Raw genomic sequence first — 23220 nt, 5'->3', positions numbered from 1 at the left:
TGATCGAAAAGCTAAGAAAGACACCACTTTTCCAACACAAAAAAATTAGACCATCGCTCAAAGTTGAAAAGACAGAGCGCTCTGCATTGTAAGAAGAAAATGACACTGTAAAACAGAGATGGAGGCACTTTTGCAAAAGATGGAATTTGTTGAAGTACTTTAAAGACTCCAACAAAACAAGCCATCAAAACAACTGTAGAGGAGATCCAGTCCAAAGGAGGTGAAGCTTGAGAGCAGACTACTTACACGAGACTTGTAAGTTGAATAAAACAAGGAAGGTGATAATACGAGGAGAGGATCCAAAGAGCACCACTGTTGGTGGTGGCAGATATGATGGAGAAGAAGAAAGCAATTGGCAAATGTTTACACTGATTCTTCTCATTAACAAATGGAATCATATGCATTTAGGCCACCCCCTCTTGATTACATACCCACATACTATGCAGCAGTTAAAATAGCAGCAGAGACATGGGGTTCAATTGGAAATGTAAAATGAGGAGTTCTGGCTTTCTTTTAGACTTTAAATCCTTCAGGAAGGAAAAATCCAATCATTACCAGGCTAACAAGCTCCCCTGAAAGGGCTGCAAAGTATTATATTCCCAGCCAGCTACAGAGCATGTAGATCAAGAATAAATAAATAAAAAAAATGACATTCTTCGCAAAACCCCCTTTATGATAAAATCATGTGGATGTAGAGTCCTAAATTGTCTCTACCACAGAGAGAAGGTCAAATAAGCCAGCGTCTATAGGCCCTGCTGACAAAGGCACCAAGAGCCGGACGCAGTTGATAAAATTCAAAGAGTGGCAGCAACTTAATGGAGAACTGCTAATTAGAAAGCCTTGCTAAGTAGGAGTGGATGTCAGCAATGGGAGGAGATGAGGAATAGAATTCAACACTTTAAAGGAGTGTACAAAAAGAGAGTAAAGAGTGTAATGCAGGAGGGAAAGACAACTGCACATGCATGTCTTGTTTCGGCGGACACATTAGGCAAACCACTTAGAGCCATCAACCAGATTAGGCAGGCGTCCATTGCTGCAAATCTGCAAACCTTTAGCTTCCATTCGGAGGTTCAAGCTAACATCCTTGACAACTCCTTTCACAATATTTGTTTTTTAAATAGAAATTCAGTGGTCGATTCTCTTAGAAAAAAATAAAAAAGATTAGTGAAACAGAAAAAGCAGGCAGTTCTTTGGAAGGCCAGAGGGAATTTTTGAAGGGGCTTAGTCAAAATAAATCACACGTTCGCTCCCAGTTTTTCAGCTGCAAAGCAGTATCCAGACTTACTGGGGAACAGAAAAAGAAAACCCAGTGGCAGCATAGCATTCAAACAAGGGAGGTTTCAAATGACGCCACTTCGGCATTTCCTACCCCTGTTGGAAGCAGGGGATTATTTAGCTTCAGCAGACTTTAGATACACCTAGTGTACATTGTAGTGATTCGAAAACACTGACAGTATCAAGTATGTGGTGACGAGTTTTCATAATCAATTCAATGCTTTGCCATTGGAAAATAGAGACCACACCAGTGGGTTTTACATCTCTAGCTGTGGTGAATGCATAAATAAGGCTGCAGTCTGCCCATATTTATAAGCATGTTGACTGCCTGGTCAAGGCAAACGTATTGCAACAATGCAAGTCCAACATAAATCAAGTTTTTTTTCCTAGTGATCAAATTAGGTTTCAGTGACCATAAAAACATCAGCTCCCATTACCTTCAAGGCAAAAGATTTTCTTGCAGACATATTTGAATATGAGGACATAAATGTATGTTCCAACTAAATAGAGAGTATTAGCATAACAGGAGCAAGCTGCCCCTGGTCAACCCAGATCTCTTGACTGGGGGTGAATGTTTGATTTTTTTCTGCATTCCTTCCATCAATTGTGTGCCTTTTGCCTTCTTGCCCAAAGTGCCCCGGGTATGCCCAGATGTGGGGGTCTTGCTCGCTGCGCCACTGTATTCAAGCTAGCTTAAGTGATGAGGGGGGATAATCTGACACCTTTCCCAGTATGCTTGTTTCTGGTCCAGAGAGGACTTGGCCTGGCTGTTTGGGCTGGACTGTTCCCATAAGGAGCAGAGTCAAGACTGATTTGCATATGGCTGGGTCCAAACTGGGGTGGCGTGGTGAGCAAACAAACAATGGATTAAACCCAGATCTGTTGACTATGGGTGAATGTTTGCATTGTTCAGCATTCCCTCCATCATCTGTTTTTTTCCTCTATACCACTGCATTCTGTGCCTCTGCACCACTCTACTGTATGTCAATGCAATCTACGCTACTGCACTCTAATCTGTACCACTCAAGCCTACGCCACTACACTCTGCATCACTTCAGGACACTCTTATCTATTCTGTGCCACTGCACTCTACATCACTCTACTCTACACCACAGCAATCTACGGCACTTCTGCGCCACTCCACTCCACTCTACCCTGCGCCACTCCACTCTGCGCCACTCCACTCTACCCTGCGCCACTCCACTCTACCCTGAATCACTCCACTCTACTTTGAAACAATCTACTTTTACGCCACTGCACTCTATGCCACTGTATTGTATGTTACTGCACTCTACACCACTTTGCTAAAAACCAGTGCACTCTACGCCAGTCTACACTGCACCACTGTACTTTACTCCACTTCACTCTAGGCCACTCTACTACATTACATTCTACAATACTCCACTCTGTGATGCTCTACTCCATTAAACTGTACTCCACGCTGATTCTCTACTCAATCTACAGCACTCTACTCGATGCCCCTCTACAACACTACTCCAAATCTGCGACGCTCAATGCAACTCCATGCCACTTTACTTCTCTCTATTGTACAAGTCACTACTCAGTGTTTTATTTTTAGGTCTCGCCTGACCCAGCGCATGCGCTGGCCTGGCGATACTTATTGAGAGGGCTCCAAAAAGTGCTACCAGGCCAGCCTAGAGCCACAGTGCATGTGCGCGGGCACGCGCGCCGCGCTTTACTGCGATTACTCTCGCTTTCGCGGCCGCTTTGATGTTTGATCGTGATCGCGATCATTTTCTCTTTCGTGGCCCAAGGCCGCTTGCATAGCCAATAGGTCTCGCTTTTGGGACCTTATAAGTATTTAGTTATGCAACTGTTGCATGGCTAAACACTTATAAGGTCCCAAAGGCGAGACCTATTGGCTATGCCAATGCTTGTTTTAATTTGCTGTATTGGGGGAGTACCACTGTACCAACCGTCCAAGTATCACTATATTGTGACCCTAATTACTCATATAATGCTGAACCAATTTACACCAAATCACAAAAAAGATGCTTTGTGAGAAAAGATCTACCGTTCTGTCAAATATGATGTAATCCTTTTACCTATTTTCCTGATTTGCTTCCCCAAATGCGTATGGGAAATGGCATGGAAAAATGCTTTTCAAATCCCCTCCCCCTTCTTTCTTGGTCCCCGCTTGATGAATCATATATATATATATATAAAGCCAACAAATTGTCCCTGCGGGAGGAGCACTGTATAGCTGGTGCCGGCGGCGAGGTAAGGACAGCCTCGCATAAGTATCAAAAAGCAAGCTTTGTTGAAAACAAAGACGCCGCACTCTTCCTGAGTATTAGAAGTTTTAGTTTTATTTACTCTTCACCTACGCGTTTCGAACTATGGCAGTTCTTGGTCACGGTAGTATACATGAGTCCCTTCTCACTTTCCTTATTTATACCAATTCACCACTATTACCCGCAATGAGGCATTATGGGTATGGTAGTTCTTTTTACACAAATGTATTAAATACATATATATATATATATTAAATACATATATATATATATATATATATATATATATATATATATATATATATATATATATATATATATATATATATATATATATATATATATATATATATATATATATAATACCTACTGGCGGTTGCCAGTAGGTAGTTATAGTTAGGACCACGTTTCCATAGGAAATCCGCAACATTCTATTTTGAATAACTTTGGCGCCGGTTGACGAATCCTCGCGAATTTTTCAAAATAGGTGGGGCGCTACGCTCCGCTCCTACCCTGAAAGTCTCGGGGGGATTCGTCAAGCGGGGGCTGAGATAAAAGGGGGGTCCCAAAACGCGTTTTTCCCATGCATTTTTCCATAGGACCTTTAGACACAGCTACAGCCCGAATGGCTAAACAGAATTACTTGAAATTTGGCAGAGAGGTAGTCCTCAGGTCAAGGAAGTGCCTTTTGTAGGTTTGGTGTAAATCTGTGCAGTAGATTCTGAGAAAATAGCCTTTAAATCAATATATATATCTGAGCCAGCTTACGGTGCGCTTACGGTACGCTTACCGTACGCGTACGGTGGCGTGCGCGAGTGCGATTCTGATAGGCCCTTAGATCTTAGTAAACATTCGAATCGGTCGAAACCAGGAAGCGGCGGCCGCCATTTTCTCTCTCGCACTCTGAGGGGGGAGCTGATAAACAAATGCCAAAAACATATAAAGGGGCTCTTTAGACAGCGCCCATGCACATAACCATGTTAGTTGAGTCTTCAAAGATCCCCCAAGGCAAAAAACGGTAATTTTTTATTTTTCGTAAATTTCACCGATTATGCTTACCGTACGCATACCGTACGGTAAAAAATTATATAAAAAAAAAAAAACACTCTCTCCACCCCGTGTGCAAATGGTGGCCGAAGGCCACCATTTGTGCATGGCATATAAGAGCACAGCATTTCCTCAAAAAATTTCAACAGATTACCTATCACAAGGAAGCGCATAATATGTCCTCCATGTGCACACGGTGCGCGAAGCGCATCGTGCGTACATGGCCCATCTAGCGTAACGTGGGCACGCGGTGCGCGTAGCGCACCACGTGCCCACCGTGCGTGCACGGCACTAACTGCGTAAAGTGGGCGCGCGGTGCGCGAAGCTCACCGCGTGCTCACTGTGCGCGCACGGTGCGCGCACGGTGCGCGAACGGAACGAACTGCGTTAAGTGGGCGCGCACGCCACGAATGGCGTAAAGTAACTTAGCATTTAAAAAACCGTACAAATTCACTGAAAAAACCATAGGTTTCACACACGTTATAGTTAGGAATTAGCATTTAAAAAACCTTGCAAATTCACTGAAAAAAACCATAGGTTTCACACATGTTATAGTTTGCGGAAATTTTACTGATAAAAAACCAATGAAATTCCCCCGTTATAGTTAGTGCAGGAAACTATAACTCACGCGACCGCAATCTTCTGCTGATGACATATGTGTCTTTATGAAAAAAAAATATTTGTAATATATGTATAGCTAAAAATTTATGGAAGAAGACATGGGCAAATAAGTGTCTAAATACAGTATTAGCATCAGCAGAGGATTGCGGTCGCGTGAGTTATAGTTTCCTGCACTAACTATAACGGGGGAATTTCATTGGTTTTTTATCAGTAAAATTTCCGCTAACTATAACATGTGTGAAACCTATGGTTTTTTCAGTGAATATATATATGTGTATATGTATTTATTATTATTTTTTTTAATTGGATTGGGATCTGACTAAAGGTTCACTTTCATGTTAAGTTTGATGTAAACCCGCTCAGCCATTCGGTTTATAAAAACATTTTTATCAGCTAAAATGAGAACTTGCTTGTTTTTCTCCCCTTTTAACTTTTTGGCACAGTCCATGGATGTTCAGGAAACTTGGCATGCTGAAACTTTAAGTAGCTTGCCAAATTTCATGCAAATCTGTCTTTGACCTCAAAGGTTATGGGCAAATCAAAAAATGCCTTTACAATGGGTACACCGTCTGAACCATGACTACATAGTGGTTCAGGCTCAAAAGCTGAAAACCACTCAAATTCACCAGCAACGGAGCACTCCACGCACAGCTACTAGGCATCCGTTTGTTCGGATTCTTATTTTGTTGTGAATTGTGAGGTTCAGGTTTTTCTGCGGTTACAGCTTTCTTTGATACTCATGGCATTTTTAGGGGCCTTTAGTTCATGCTTTCTCATGTAAGTTTAATCGGTTATAGTTTCTCAAGAGTTGATGGATCACATTGGTGAGTAGTTATTGATGTTAGTTTTATGCCCTGGATTGTTTCTTGCTGTTCGAATAGTACTCATAAGTACTGACCACCTGTGAAGATGTGGCGTAAACGAAATGCGCATAATTGTTAAGTTGTTTCACGTCATTGAAAGAATATGTAACACTAAAGTTAGAATAGTAGACATATTTTAATTGCATGCATCGTTTGCGTGGGTTAGATCCTGTCAAATTTTGAACGTCACTCTTATAGTTCCCCTATTAGAGGATTAAAGAGTGCCTTTCAGTGGCAACTACATGAATACCTTTTACAGAAATATAAATATATATATATATATATATCTCCTGCCCTACAATGTATAACTCAGTGCAGTGAATAATACGACGTGCATGGCTTACCTTACATATACCCACCCTGACGCTTCAAAAAACACATTAGAACTGACTTCCGGCGTAGCCTGTTGTTTTTCTTTAGGGTCGTTTTCGCAGAAGCTTCATCTAATTACTGATGTTTTGCCTTCTCCTCCCCCTTTTCTGTTTTTTACAGGTGAGCGCGCAGAATATGAAGATGGGAGGCCTGCCCCGTACAACGCCTCCTACCCAGAAGCCGCCCAGCCCGCCCATGTCAGGCAAAGGAACCATTGGGTGAGTACCTTTAGGTGTGAGTGTAAAGAAACACGCAGTTGTTTCACTCGTCACTCAGGTGATGGTGCCTAAAGACTGCCTGCATTAGATCAAGCTCAAAGCATATTGAAGTGTTTAGTCAGACAATTACTTCAGGCCTGTTCCAGAAAACAGGAACTATATCAACCTTCGATAATGGATCCTTTTAGTAAAGCAATGCATCTTTTGATCTGTGATTTTAAATGAAATGTTCTCCCTTCCAAGCACTTTTGGTATCTGGCCTCTGAATTAGTTATTGAACTGCCAGTTTTCGGCACATGTGGAAAGTTCAAGCATAGAATGTTATCTAGAAATATGCTGCTCGGATGAATTAAAAACTTGTTATGCCCTCTGCCCCTGGAACTCTTTTTTTTGTCAGTACATGTCCAGTGATTATGAAAAGAATGCAGCGGTCTGGGTGTTTATCAACAGCCTCTGACTTGATGACAGAGTTAAACTGTTGATAGAGATTTGCAATAAATGAATAGTAAAAAGCAATTCCAAAAACCTGGTCCATTCGTGGGGTTTCACTGATTAACGATTATGGACATTCATTTCAGCTGTAAAACTCTAGTCTGTTAAGTATTTCAAGAGCAGAGTAGTTTTGACCCATATAGATTTGTTGCCTGTACCTAGGTAATAAGTGGTCTAACTGGAGATCTCAATAGTTCTCGCTGTCCACAGCTTGTAGTTTTGAGTCCTACCTGTTAGGATTTATTACCTTTTCTGAAGCTGCTTCCGTTGACATTGTGGGATCGTGAACATGGGTACCAGACTACTGCCAGGAAGTCACCCACCATGCAGCTCACGTACGGATTTTGCAGTCCTATTGTTTAGTTGAACTGGTTTTATTGATTTTCTTGCATACACAAACCACCACATGCAACCCTCTGGCCAGCGCAGAGCCATGCTAGCTGCTTTTATCGTACTATAAAGAGAAACCAGCACAAATTTACACTGTAAAACGTAACCCTCCCTCACTCCTAAATCTTCCCCCATGACTTGATTGTTATGCAAAACGGTGGCAGGATCCAACAAATATGTTGTGTAAGATGGGGTCGTTGTTTCTTTAAACCGATTCTTCTCAACCAGGGGGTGAGTCCATTTTGTGTGATATCTTTACATAATAGACAATGTAGAATCAAATGCTGCATACCTTCTGGATGATTAGGGTGGCATGTGCTTGTTTCTGATGAGTACCTTCTTACCTGGTTTTTAGCCACCAGCAACACAATGCACCTTGCCATTGCAAAAATGTCTTTCTTGAAGATTTGTCTACGTCTGGATTAAAGGTTGTCTGTACCTCTCTAGTGAGAAACTTTCCTGGCAGCTAAGAAGCCATAGCTTATCGAGGTTGTCCTCACACTTTCTTTTGCTGCTGCCCCCCTAACAGTGTTTCCTGCTGCTTCAACTGTTAGAGTTTTAAGTATGTGCGGTTTCCAGCTTAGTGATGTCCACCTGAACCCCGAGGTTAGGATAGGCCTTCACCTCTTACAGGAAGTTACTGCCCAGGATAAACCTGATTTGAAGCTGAAGTTAGTTAAACACCATCATTTTCGATTTAGAGATGTTGATATTTAATTGTTAGTTATATAATAAAACTATACTACCTTTAGTTGAGCGTGAAGCACATTAGGAGTTCGGGCAAGCAGTACCTTATCATCGATATGTCTATTTTATGTCTAAAACACTGGACCTGAATATGTGATCATAACACATATTTGAACTAAGCTCAATACGAGACAATTCTGCATTTTATATTATGTGTTTAGTGAACTTTCTATTGTTATGTCTTTTGCAATGGTACTTGTTTTTAGTTGAAAGTCTTATGTCGAAAGCAATTACATAAAATGAATGAAAATTAAACAAAATAACATTAGGCTATAAATTAAGGTTTCAGACTAGGATGTGTACTTCTGCCACATCAATATACTGCGATCACTGAATTAAGACTTGAAGCAGAAGAGTGATCATTTCTCTCTTCCCAGCAACTTTCAACTTGTTTTTTATTTCTGTAGAGCAGCTCTTGGCCATACTTTGTTCAATTTACTATAATAACTGTATACAATAAGATAATGCCTTGTATTTTGTCTGAGGTTGCAATAATTGTGTGCTGTCACTTGATTATGAGGCTAACGAGGCCAAGCCTTTGTGGCCAAACATGAATGCTATGCAGATGAGTAGCTGATGTGGAAATGTTGCATAGCCCTTCAACTGATGAAGCTTGTCTACGATGCTACTCCTCCTTAAATGGATATCTTAATCTAGCTGACAAAACTTGCTCTTTGAGTGCTGTACCAAGTATAGGCATGCAATAGTATAGACCTACTGTTTGTTTACCTGGACTGTCGAGGCCTCTGCTACTGCAGTGAAGGATAGAGCTTCGGAGTCTTAACTGTTCAAAACTTACTTTCTCTTGCAGCTGAGCTGCTATTTTGTTAGCTTTTTGTGTCCTAATCTCATAATCAGAATCCTGATGGGGTCTATCATTTTACTCTGATCCTAAAGAGGGCTGTAATAGAAAAAAACACATGTTTCCTTAGGATGCTGCAATACCAATATGTAGTATGTTTTCTTCCTTTGAATCGACCTCAGCACAAGAGGATAAGATAACATTTGAGGTCGCTTAGACTCATGATTTTCCATTCCTCCCTGTCCCTGCTGGTAGATGGTCAGTCCTCTGTTCTTAGACCTAGGAAATACACTCAAGGTTTTTGACAAATTCCTTACTTTGCACTGTTTTGTTGTCCATAGTTGTTATGTACGGGATTGTTGCTCTGGTTTTCTCAATGATCGTTCTATGGTTTGGAAGGTTGTGTGATTATCTCTAGAAATAGTTGAGTGTTGGCTTTCTTAGCTTTGTTTAGGAGAGAGCCCTACATCTGCGGGTTTTCTGCTGTTACAGGGGCCGCACTACGACTCATCATTTTTAGGTGGGAGTGGTTTACAGTGTTATGGCTTCACTTGCATAGGTGCCTCGTATCTAAAGCATCTGATGTATCGGCCATCCCATGTCTGCTTTGTTTTCAGGTTTGGCTTCTGGTTCTTAAACATAGTACCAATTTCATTTGTTTCTTTGATTGTTTATTTTAATTCAACTGTCCCTCGGTGATTCCTTTGCTGTCTACAGGACTAAGTTGCTAATTTTTCCATATCTGTGGCCGGTTTGAAGTGTTTTGATGTTGAATAGATCTGTATTTTAAAGTAACATTTTGATGGTTTTATTTTAAATCTGCTACTACAAGATGACCTTGCAGTACATCCCCTCCATTACATATCCTGACATTAGATTATCTCCGTAGGCGGGGGAAGCGACCCACCTGCCCTCCATCTCCTGCCTCTTTTTTGTTAATGGAACATTAGTAAGTCACTTTACCCTGAATCATTTAAGCTTTATGGGCATTTTGGGGTTCTGGTGTTAGTCTGCTTTAAAAGCTGCGGACACAAATGATGCCTATAACATGCACATCTCCTCATTACCATAAAGTGGGGGAATTTCTCTTTCCTCATTACTAATTATGATTCTCCTTAAAGCCTTGGGTGTCCTAGCATTTAGTTACTAGTCATCAAACCCTATGTATTTGATTTGGCTTGTATCCTATTGAACATTTTTTTTTTTAATCCTACATTCTTCCTCTCTGCAAGTTCATCATGTAGAAGCTGCTATATTTCCTTGCTGCAAGGTATAGGCTCTCGGAGTAATTATGGTGGATCATAATTTGTCTGATGCTGATGCTAGAAGATCCATTAACTAGTATTCTCCTGTATCTCCTGACAACAAGGGTTGTAAAGCTAAAGTTGCACCGCTTATCAGACAAGGGTTTCTCTCGATGCCCCATGCTTCTATCAACTGTTATGACTATATATAGTGTTAAAAAAGATTCAACATGGTGGAAACCATAAAAAGGTTGTTTTTTTAATATGACATCCTCAACTTTGCTGATATAACTCTTTGTAGATGTGGAAACTCAGAGCTACACCCATTGATATTTAAGTATCCCATAGGTACCTTGTATTTTACTGTTTAATATCGTCACATGCACTTTTGCATTTTGAGGTTTCCACTAACTGAGCTACCAAAAGTCATTCATAACGAGCATAGTATGTCCACAGTATAGGTGTACACTACATGGTAGGGTACCTTGGTATGAAACCATGATTCTTCATTTCACCAGATTGCCACTCTCTGAAATTTTCATATTCAGTTATCCCAGGCTTAGGATGCGTTGCTGATCATTACTTGATCAAAAGTGATATCTTTTTTCAACGCTTCAAACAGTTCTTTTGACATTTTAGTTCATTTGATTAAATTTAATGACTCCTCTGTTGGGGTGATTTACCTTTATTATCATTCACCCCAGCATTGGAATCTGAAGATAGACTGGATAAAATTGCTCACCATTTTAATTGTTGGTCAGATTTTAGGCTGGTCACAGAGGAGGAGGAGGTGGTGATATCTAAAATTTGTATAATCAAGTCGGGTTCTCCTCTCAACCCATGTCCTATTAGGATTTTTAAAAAAAAACTTCTTTTTATTGAGTTTTATGTAACATACAAATACATAAACCAATAAACAGCATACAGAGACTTTTGTATAGCATTTATTTTTGATACAACAATCACACCAGGAAAAGAAGTTCAATGAAGGCAGTCTGCATGGCTAACCATTTCAGTACGACTAGGCACAGAGAGGGTCCCGCACATCATCGTCCAATCCCAGGGTGGGCTCCAGATCCAGCTCTCTGTAAGATCTCCATCCTGCCCATATTTTCTCCCACTTGCGTGGGCAGCCCCTTCCCTGATGTATTGGCTTCTCATTAGTCATGCACCAATCTAAATCCCGCTCCCAGTCTCCCACGTGGGCAGCCTCAACTCCTCCCCATAGTCTTGCTATAGTTCGCTTAGCCAATACAAGGCCTAATGAGAGCCACCTATTTGGATTTTTAAACAACTAGCCCATTTTTTCTATCCTTTGACTATTATATGTAATAACTCCTTAGAAAGGGCTGTGGTACTTATGTTACCTGTTGTTGAAAATTAGCTTTATTTACTCAGCTCTTGAAAAAGAGAGATTCTAGCATTTCCTCTAAATATTTACCTAGTTCTCATCTTCCGTTCTTTGCAAAAACCCTGGAGAGCTGGATAAATACACATCTAGTTTCTTAAAGTGAGGAAAATGGTGTATTTTATAAGCACCGATCTGGATTTAGATTCTTAGGACTGAAACCGTATTTATGGTGGCTACCAATGACATCCACATGATCTTGACTGGAGAAAGTTCAGCGGCACTCCTTCTCCTTGATTTCTCACCTTAATATGGTTACTCATGCTATATTACTGGAATGGTTATTTGCTATTGGCTTGAGGGGCAAGCTACTGAGATGGCTTAAATCCTTTCTGGAAAATAGAACCCAGGCAGTTCAGATTGCAACTTTTTCAGTGCTTAATATGTAAAAAAAAAATAATAATAATAAAGTAGGTTCCAGGGTCCTCCTCGGGAGGCCACTGTAGCCTGCACTACCCTTTGCCCCTACCAATTCTGCCAATGACACTACCAACACAACTACTAGCCATCGCGCTCCTACAAGTGTGACACTTCAGACTATTCCAGGTCCTCAAAGCTATAGTAATGGTGTGAGCGACAGGCATTGTTCTTTTTTAATATATATTGATTTATTAAACAGTGTTGTTTTGCTAATCTGAAAGATTAGATAGACCGCACCACCATGTGGTGGACTGCCACTAGAGCCGGTGCTAAAAATTAAGTGCTGGTGCCAAACACTGGAAGCCACTGGCTCAAATTAAGCACTGCTTTTCACTCACATTTTAAAGATATTGTTTGTGGAGTTCCTCAGGGGTCTGCTCTCAGTCCTACTTTTTTAAATATATATGTTGCTCCCCTGGCAGATTTGATTGCCTCTTTTGACTTTCAATTTCATGTCTGTGTGGATGATAATCATCCACATTGAGGGCAACATTTCGCAACTCCGGGATAAGTTCAAAGGTTGTTTAATCAAGTTAGCTAGCTGGATGAAGGCCAGTTTGATAGAGATCAGGGTGTGTATAATATTCCCACTACCACAGATAGAGTAATCTCACAGTTACACGCACATACATTCATCATACGCTAGGGCCCATTTCACTAACATATGCTCTAATACTCTACCAGCAGCAATAAACCTGTGGAAAGAAAACTCCTAATCACCCTGCATCTATATCGAGGTCGATAAGACCTGGTTATTGAGACTGTCCATAAACATAATCTATACAACCTATACGAATAATCAAAATATAATACACAATAATTGACAAGAAATAATATCCAACACCATGTTCAAGTTATATTGCTTTTATCTAAAATTAGTCAAAGAAAATCAAGCAGCATAAATCATTTTTCTCATAGTTACCTATTCTAGCTAATGTCAGAACGGGTCAGGACAAGTCTCTCAGTAAAGTCTCTCAAGACGAAGTCCCTTCAGCATCAATCCTCAGCAACGTAGATTTGGTACGCGGCAAAGGCAAATGGCAAGTGGCAAGACCCTCTCTAGGCTAACAATTCTTATACTGAATCGAACAAAAGAAAGATACAAAGAAAAGTTGTAATGTCCGCTGGACCGCTGAGCAGAGCGAGAAGGAAAGGATGTAACATTGCTACATTCGAAAATCTCCGCTCAGGAAAAATCACAAAATAAAGACTACGGAACAGGAACCAAGAATCTCAAATGTATCTGTTAGTTCTACTTCTCCTCGGCAATGAGACCAATGCTCAGAGTCTTTCTCTAAGGCTCCTTTGTTTTCCCAAGGCTGCCAAGGACGTTCCATTTCACTCGAAGATTACCCCGGCTGCTGATGTCCTCACGGAAAATTTCATAAGGCAAGCAAGGACTGTGGTCAGCTGACTTTAGGACCATATTCAGCAGGGCTCTCTTCCATCACAGTTTTCTATTTTCAACTCTAGGCCAGGCTTACAAAATCGGCCATCTTTAACTAGGCCACCATAGGCCACAATAGACCATCTTAATTAAAAGAAACAAAAAACAACGTTACCACAGCATAGTGATTAAACAGTGTTAACCCCACTAATACCCTTATGTGTATGCATCTATCTAGCACTTGCAACATAGAAAAGCATTAATTCGGAAAGCGTTTTGTGCTCAAAAATAAACAGCACATAGCAACGTTTAAACATGAAAACACGCACGTTATTTGTTAAACAGCACATTTATGCGCACCCACGTGTAACTCTCTCTTATTAGAACAAACGGATTGATTAATATAAACACACTTGCACAAGACAAATAATTAATTAATAATTAGAAAATTAATATGACAAATAGACATGCCAGAGCTTCAAAAACCAGCGAATTTTCAAACAGAAAACTCTGCTCCAGCAATCCCCCCTTTGGTGATTTTATCACCAAATAAACCCAAAAAAAAAATTCGTGAAAATTTTAGTCCCATTTTAGGAGAAATCGGAAATGTCTTTTTCCCCTTACACAACATTACACACCAGTCACTCTTTCATCATCCCTTTTTGTCTCTAAGTAAACACTCTCCCTTAATTCTTCTAATTCAATTTCTTGAGGTTCTCTTTTCAACCTCTTGTTTTTCTTTTCTTTATTCAATTTCTTCCTCCCTCCCCTGTTTTTACAACACACACACACCAATCTTATTATTAATAAAGCAACAATTATACAAGTTAAAGGAAACAATATTCTACCTATAATAGTACTACCTATTTTTGCAATAAAATCCTTAACAGCTATCATCTTATTAGCTATTTTAGTCCATAAATTCTCAGCTTCAAGTGGTACTAATTCTTCATGCAAATCAGTAATATTTTTGATATAGACCTTCAGGTCTTTGCTTTCGTCTGGAATGTAAGTGCAACAATGTTGAACTTTCAGCATTCCACAGACTCCACCCTCCTTGGCCAATAGAATATCAAGGGCAAGTCGATTTTGCATAGACATGGCACGTACGGCACTTAATTCCGTATTCACCAAAAGAAACCCTCCAGCGGTATTTGTTGATAAGCGATCAACCACTGTGGACAGTTTCCGAATTCCATAAGCATTCAAAGAAATTCCCACTGCTGGAATCAAAACCCCAAAAATGTCACCCACTATTTCAGACCAAGTTTCTCTCTTAAAACGCATTAGTAAATTAATATGTTCTACATCTGTTATTTTATCTATATGAAAAATCTTTGGAAAAACCAGGCCCACATAACACGTGCCATACCAATGGTCAGGCAACTTGTAATAAGCCTTGTTCCCACAAACATAATATACTCCTGGAAAAATTGTATCTTCTCCACCTCTGAAACCCCACCCTGTTGCAAAGAAGTATGTATCATGGCACTCACTAGTCCCAACAAAATATGTATCATATTGGGATTTCCTTCTTGTAATGCAAAGTTTACCCTTCTGTGGTGCATCTAAAGCTAAAGTTGGACTAGCCCCATTCTTCAACTCTTTTCCCATCTCAATGTCCCAAATTGTCTCACTTACTTTATATTTTCCTGCTTTCTCCTGCATGTTCAATCTCCTTTCCTCTACCATATCCAGGAAAGCTTTCTCCTCTCCTTTCAAACTGCAAGTTAAATTATTCTTAAAAATGTAATCTAATGTTAATCCTTTTTCTTCAATAAAAATTTCACCAAAAGTGTTAGCTTCTTTAGCTGGATTCAGCTCCTTGTTCATTGGCAAATGCCCAAAAATACTATCTCTGTTAGACATCTTATAATCTACTTTCCCTAACAAATAAAAAACACTACTTAAAATACTACAAGAAATACCATATGTAGCTAGTAAATGATGATAAGTAACACCCTCTGAAACAGATGCAGATAATTGCATACAGACGTAGCAATCCCTTACTTCCATTGTTTTCACATATTCATATAACAATTTTGAAAAAACATTACTAGAAAAGTTATTAATTGACCTGTCTTTGTGTATGTAAGTATTACTAATTCTAATTGGAACTACTTTTTGCGAATTCTTCTCTACATTTGTCACATTCTCTGTATGCATCTCAAACTCTACTTTAAAAGTAACTAATAAAACTAAAACACCCCATAGAAGCATTAATAATCCAGTACAGCAGCAGCACATCCTACACCACCTTTTAAAGAAGGCACATCTATTTCTATTATCCTCTATGTTAGCCATTTTACTACTTTAGTTTAGCCTCTACTACTCCACTACTGTTGGAACTCTTCAATTTTTCAGCAATTCTTCAGCTTTTCAGTTTTTCCAAATGATCCTTTCGTTCACTTAATCCAAGTGAATCCTTCCTTTATTCAGTTTGGATACTTGTCATTCTTCACTTCAATTTCTTCAACATCAAATTGTATTAGATCTCCAACATCAAAATCCTCAGTACTCGACTCTTCTCCGATGTCAGTCAAGAGAACTTTCAGAATTTCACCAGTATCTTCCTCAACCACTTCTCTCAAGATCTCTTCCGGATTATCTCGAGTCACTGTTTCTTCTTTTCCTCCTTCAGACAGTGCCACATAAGACCATTCCGGTGATCTGTACTTTTGGTTGGGTCTTCTTACGCTTTTTATTTCCACTGGTTCTTTTGACTCCTTTGATTCTTCTCCTTCAGCTTTTGAACTTTGACTCGATACTTCATTCACTTGTTCAGCTTTCGATGTACTTGCTCTTATTATTTTGTATCTCAGCCTCTTAACTCTGTTGTTAGGCCAACGATCTCCTTTTATCACCTTTTTCGGCTTTATTTCTTTATTACTTCTTTCTCCAATCCAAGTTCTCTTTCTCAGAACTCGACCTTCGGTTTGTTCATTCTCATCATCCAATTCTGTTTCAAGTGCCTCTTGTTTCCGTTTTCTAGCAGCTTTCTTCTTTTCCACAGATTTTTTCACCACTGTTTGAGACTTCCCTACTTTTGTCCCTCCTCGAGTCTCCGACACGCAATCTTCTTGCTGTCTACTTGTCCCTTCACCTAGCTCATCAAGAATGTTCCCTACACCTCCTCGGGGGTCTTCTGCAATCTGTCCCTCTCTATCTTCTTCTGACCCTACTTCTTCAAGTATAATCTCAAGTGGTTCTTCGATCTCCTCCTCTTCTGATTCAGGAGTAGTCTCTGTGAAATTTCTCTTTTCTTTTCTTTTTCCTTCACTGCTTTTTGAAACTTCAGGCTCTCTTACAGAATCTGATCTCTTCTCTGATACTCGCAGTGGTTCATTCGAAGCTTTTCCTACTTCTTTCCCCACTGATTCTGTATTTTCATCATCACTGGAATCTGACTCTTCAAAATACTCTTTACCAGTCCCTTCTTTTGGGTTTGGAACTCTCAGAGTATGACTTGCATGTACCCAGTGTCTCACTCCAGCACACTTTACTGCAGTCGTCGTAGTCAGAATAACTTGTCTTGGCCTTCCCCACCTTGGAACCAAGCAATTTCTTCTTCTGTGAACTTTTATCCTCACCCAGTCTCCTGGACTCAGATCATGGGCTTGCTTCTTCTCAAGTGTGGTAGCTTCTTCTCCAACCTGGTGAAACACAGAATGAACTGCGTCAGCCAGGCCTTTACAGTAATCCAAAATCATGTCATCAGTTATTGTCACCAACTTATTGACAGGCACAAATGCATGGCGCATTGCACGTCCCATGATTATCTCGTGCGGACTCAAACCAGTAGTTCTATCTGGAGTAGATCTAATAGTCATCAGCACTAAAGGTAAAACATCTGGCCAGTGGCTAAGCACATTTTTCCAATCCTGTTCTTGATTGTGCCATTAATCTGCTCAACCACACCAGAAGCCTCTGGTCGGTATGCACAATGTAGCTTCTGCTGTATTTTCAATGCTTCACAAATCAAACACATGAGTTCATTTTGAAAGTGTCCACCTCTATCAGACTCAACTGTTACTGGAAACCCGTACCTAGGAATCAACTCTCTTAACAGTAACTTTGCCACTGTTATTCCATCATTTCTTCTAGTCGGGTAAGCTTCCACCCACCTTGAAAACAAACAGATTACCACTAGAACATACCTCAGTCTGTTTACTTGGGGCATCTCAATGAAATCAATCTGCATTCTTGTAAAAGGACCTCCTTCTCTGCCTATTGTTCCCAGACTCACCACTGTCTTTTTCCCAGTGTTAAATTGCTGACAAACCAAACATCTTTGACAGATGCTTTCTGCAATTGTCCTGAACTTTGCATTGTACCAGGTCTGTTTAAATGACCTTACCATCGCATCCCTCCCCAAATGTCCCTGGCCATGATACATTCTTGCCATTGACGACAAAATGGAGTTAGGCATTACTGGTCTGCCATCTCTGTAGACCCAAACATGGTCTGTTTCTCTTGGAGCACATCCTGCCTTAATCCAATCTTTTTTCTCTTCCTCTCCTGCCTCATCTTGCAACTGTTTCACTTCATCCCAGGTTTCTAAGACATTAGTAAACATCACAGAGAGAAAAGACATTTCCCCCTCTCGGTCCCGATTTATGGACTGATTTGTCTTAGCACAGTATTGCGCAACATCATTGGCGTAACTGTTTCCAACCGTGATAAAATCTTCTCCTGGTCCATGGGCAGCACATTTTACAACTGCTAACTCTTTAGGCAGCTGTATCGCCTCAAGCAATTTACCAATCATTTCAGCATTCTTTATTGGAGTTCCACTCGATGTCAAGAAACCTCTTTGTAGCCAAAGCTGGCCAAAGTCATGCACAACTCCAAATCCATACTGACTATCAGTCAACACAGTCGTCCTCAAATCTTTCCCAATCTCGCAAGCTTTTGTCAATGCTATCAATTCAGCAACTTGCGCAGACTTCACTCCTTTCAATGGTGATGCTTCCATGACCTCTGAAACTTTACACACCGCATATGCTGCACATAGCACACCATCATCATTTCTCAGGCATGAACCATCCACAAACAACACATGATCACTCTCATGCAAGGGAAGATCCCTTATGTCTGGTCTCGGTTTTGTACAGTACTCAAGCACATCCAAACAATCATGATCATCTTCCATTTTCACACCCACATTTTCAATATCCGGCAAAAGTGTCGCTGGATTCACATTCACACATCTCTCAAGAGTCACATTTGATGCTCCCAGAATCACTTTTTCATATTTAGTCAACCGACTATGTGACATGTACTGGGTTCTGCTTCTTGTCAAAAGAATTGCCACATTGTGAGGTACGAATACCCTTACAGGATATCCCATTATGATTCCCTCACTTTGTTCCAGACTCCTGCATGTTGCAGCCACAGATTTCAGACTACCTGGTAAACCCACAGCTACAGGGTCAAGTGTCGATGAGAAGTACGCAATAGGCCTTCTCAGTAATCCATGTTTCTGAATTAACACTGAAAGTGCACATCCATTTCTCTCACTGCAGTACAGCTCAAACTCCTTTTCGTAGTCAGGCATACCCAAAGCTGGAGCCTCACACATTTTATTTTTGAGCTCTTCAAATGCTGCCATTTGTTCTGCATCTAGATCCAATGGATCTGTCATCTCACTTTTTGTCAGTTTAATCAGTGGCTTTGCTATCAAGGAAAAATTAATTATCCACTGACGACAATAACCCACCATACCCAGGAACATTCTCACTTCCCTCTGAGTTTTTGGAGCTTTCATTTCTCTGATTATTCTGATCCTGTCATCCGTCACTTTTCTCAGACCCTTTTCAATATTGTGTCCAAGATAATGCACCTCTTTCTTGCAAAATTGCAATTTGGCTGGAGATACCTTTAACCCTCCATCTGCCAGACGATTCAGTAAAGCTATGGTATCTACTTCACAAGCTTCACGTGTCTTTGATGCCACAAGTAGGTCATCAATGTATTGCACTAGTACTGAGCTCTCCGGCATGATCAAACTCTCCAACGATTTCTTCAATAACTGATTGAATATCGAAGGACTCTCCGTATACCCCTGTGGGATTCGACACCATGCTAAGATACGCTGGCCAAACCTAAATGCAAAAATCGGCTGGCTATCATGATGTAATGGAATTGAAAAGAACGCATGACACAAATCAATTACTGTATACCACTCGGCATCATGTGGAATTTGATACAGGATCACTGATGGATTTGGCACGATAGGACAACATGCCACCACAATTTGATTAACTTTTCTCAAATCCTGTACGATTCTAAATTTCCCATTAGGCTTTTTCAGTCCCATTATCGGTGAATTACACGGACTACTCAGTAGTTCTCTCAGGACCCCCTGCTGAATCATTTTCTCAATTATAGGAGTTATCCCTTCAATTATTTCTGGTGTCATTTTGTATTGAGGAATGTTAGGATATGTAATCCCCTCTTTTACTGCAATTTTCACTGGATCTACATTATTCATCAATCCCACATCCTCTCCAGTAAAATCCCAAACTGTCCTTTTCACTGTGTCTCTCAGCTCTCGAGGCAAATCCTCCGGATTAAACACAGCAAATGCACCAATTAACTCACTTTCTCTATTTTCTAGAGTCACTCGGTACAAAACATCCTCATCTGGTGTCTCAAAGGCTATTCCATCCGGTGTACAAAAAATTGTGCAGTTCATCTTGCACAACAAGTCCCTACCTAACAGGTTCACTGGACTCGTGTCACAGACAATGAATCTGTGCATGTCTGAAAATTTCCCTATCTGTACTCTTACAGGTTCAGTAAGACGTGTTCTGATTTGCGTATTGGCTACACCAACTACTTGGATTGCTTCATCCGAGAGAGGAAGATTTCTAACATCTGTTGACCTGACAGTTGATCTTGTCGCACCCGTGTCTACCAAAAAAGTAACACTCTCCTCATTTATTTTTCCATCCACAAATGGTCCTGCCTGGTCTATTTCTAGAGTTGCACCAAGTATGCACTCTTCTTCCTCTCCTCGGCACCGTCAATAATCACACTCAGATTCACTCCCTTCACTCTTTAACAAGTACTGTTGTACCTTGTTTGAACGTCTTGGTTTGTTTACCTGTTCATCATTGTAGAATCCTGAATCCTGATTATACTTTTGTAACCCTTTATTCTGCGGCAAGGGCGGTTTTGGCTCTTGACTCTGCTGTCTCACAACTTTCTGTTGTTGCTGCTGTTGATTATTTCCTTCATTCTGCACCTGTTGATTTAAGGATTTATTCTCATTACTCACTAATGGTGGATTAGGACACTCCGATCTCCAATGCCCCAATTGGCCACAGTTGTGACAAGGAAACTTTTTTTTCGCTTCCTCAAGACTTCCTTTTCCTTTCCCTGCATATCTAGGTCTATTCCCTGCATTATTTCCTGGATTATTCGCCTGTTCCACTAACTGTGCTTCCTGTCTTTCTGCAACTTTCACTTGTGCCCACATTGCTTTCTCTTTCAGCTTTCTTTGTTTTGCTTCAATTTCATCACTGAAGTATTTCGCATGTCTCAGAATCTCATCTACTTTCTTACTCTGCCAATCCACTGTATGCTCACGAATTCTCTCACCAATTTCAGGTCTAAGGCCATATACAAATCTGTATACAAAATGACTCAAATCTTTGTCACCCAGGTGTTCATCTCCACTGAATTGTTTAAATGCTAGTATCAGCCTTTCGTAAAAAGCATGAACTGATTCTTTCGCTTCCTGTTGTGTTCGATCTATCTTTACCCAGTCTGTCTCTTTTGCAGGAACTTTACTCTTCAGGTATACCATCACCTGATCATACTTTCTCATTACCTCTGGATCTGGTGCCCCTGTTCTTGGGTCTCTTGGATATTCCTCAGTAGGCCAACTCACAACTATTTTACACTCAGTCCACAAGTCTGCTGGAACAATTATATCAAACAGACTATTCAGGTCAACCCACAGCACTTTTGACAATTTCACAAACCTATCTACCTGCCTATACCACTCGACGGGCTTTTCTCTCAATCGAGGGAAATCATTCGTGAATGATAAAATATCCTGTCTGGTCCATGGAACATGTACATATCCTCCTCCAGGTATTTCTCTCATAGGATAATTATCCACTGGTTTCTCTTTTTCTCTCACTGGAAATGCTGAATAAGTTGTTCTATCTTCAGCCTCATCTCTTTTCTTATACCACCTATCCTTCCACTTTTCTACATCACCCCATCTTCGCAATAATGCTACCATTTCCTTAATCTGTCCTGTTCTACCAGTAGCATTCAAATTCTCAATATCCTTCTCTGTAAAATCCATCCTGTAAGTTTTTTGTAAAGCTTTTACTTTATCAATGTCAACTCCCTGCTCTGCTCATTCGCTATTGCTCTTAGCCTGTCATGTGTATTTCTTGCTCTCCAGGTAATGTTTCTACACATGAACATTAGTTCACCATCATGGTGACTCTTCAGAATTTCTGTTGGAACTGTTCCTGTAACAAGCTCTTCTAGTTCTACACGTAACCTAGCCACATCAATTACTTGTGAATCTTTATCCTTTTTCTGTAGAACTTTCATCCAATCATTCAAATCTTCAACTGTTATTTCAGCAGTTTTTCTCACTGGAACCACTCTCTTCTGCGGTTCTAAAATTGGCATCCCTGAACAACTAGCTTCACTAGCATCTAATATTTCACTACTTGTGTCATATCTTGATTGTCTCAGGTCACTTCTTTCTGCTCTTTTGCCTGAATCTCCTGAAGGACCAACTGAATTTGTCAAATTATTCCCAACATATGGAATCACCAATCCATTCTCACCTGTCCTCTGTTTGTCAAACACAGGCATAACCGGACCTATTGTTACAGGCACCGTAACAGCTTCTAGATTCTTCGTTAACTCCCTAATCTTCTCAGTCAACTCTGTTGTAGTTCTGGCTAATTGTCTGGCATTCTCATCAAGGTAATGATCACTTCTTACCTCAGGTGTCTCATTTTCTGTCTCACTAACACAAACTGTATCTCTTATTGCAGAAACAACTGGTGTACTTTTATCCGGTTCTGGTCTATATGGAGGTGGTCTCTTGTAAATCATGTCATTCAAGACCTCATCCTCATACTCATTAACTCCATATTTTCTCATTTCTGATTCAGGAACCCTTTCTGCTTCTCCTTCAACTGTTCTCATCGGATATAATCCCTCTGACATACTAACATCTCGCCACCTTTTCATTCGATCATGATGAGTCTCACGATCATGTCTCCTCCCAAACATGTACCTGTAGTACCCTCCAGATCTCTGTTTTTCTCTCTCATGTACTTCCTCTTCCCATTCCACTAAAGCCTCGAACTGTGTAGGTCTCGGTTTCGGGTCTAGACATAACATCTTTTCCCGTAAATTTCTCAACACGGCCAGATTAAATGAACCATGTTCTGGAAATGCTAGAACACCATCTTCTTTAGTATACCTAACCCAATTCTCCAACCATATACAGGTATGAAACCCATGTCTTGCAGCCATGAAGGATGCAGGTGTTTTCGGTGGAGGTAACAACTCACCCTCTCTCGTTTTAACATCTTTATCCTTGCTAAACCACTTTTTAATTTTACCAAAAAATGTTTTCTTCTTTTTCTCTTCTTGGTAATACATTTTAGCGTTTACCAAAAACTCTCTACTC

General features: G+C 40.3%; 1 protein-coding gene across 8 annotated transcripts in view; it reads left to right on the top strand.

The window, feature by feature from the left end:
• The window catches only part of ABI2 (abl interactor 2), a 741358-nt gene that overhangs the window by 412704 nt on the left and 305434 nt on the right, over positions 1-23220 (top strand). For all 8 annotated transcript variants that reach the window (XM_085648940.1, XM_085648938.1, XM_085648941.1 and 5 more), the window contains one exon: positions 6554-6651. In XM_085648940.1, coding sequence (XP_085505066.1) covers positions 6554-6651 — 98 coding nt within the window. The remainder of the gene's footprint in view (positions 1-6553; positions 6652-23220) is intronic.

This window comes from Triturus cristatus, chromosome 3_2 (genome assembly GCF_964204655.1).
Source record: "Triturus cristatus chromosome 3_2, aTriCri1.1, whole genome shotgun sequence".
Lineage (NCBI taxonomy): Eukaryota > Metazoa > Chordata > Amphibia > Caudata > Salamandridae > Triturus > Triturus cristatus.
Note: the sequence above shows the minus strand (reverse complement) of the source record. Positions and strands in the feature narration are given on the sequence as shown.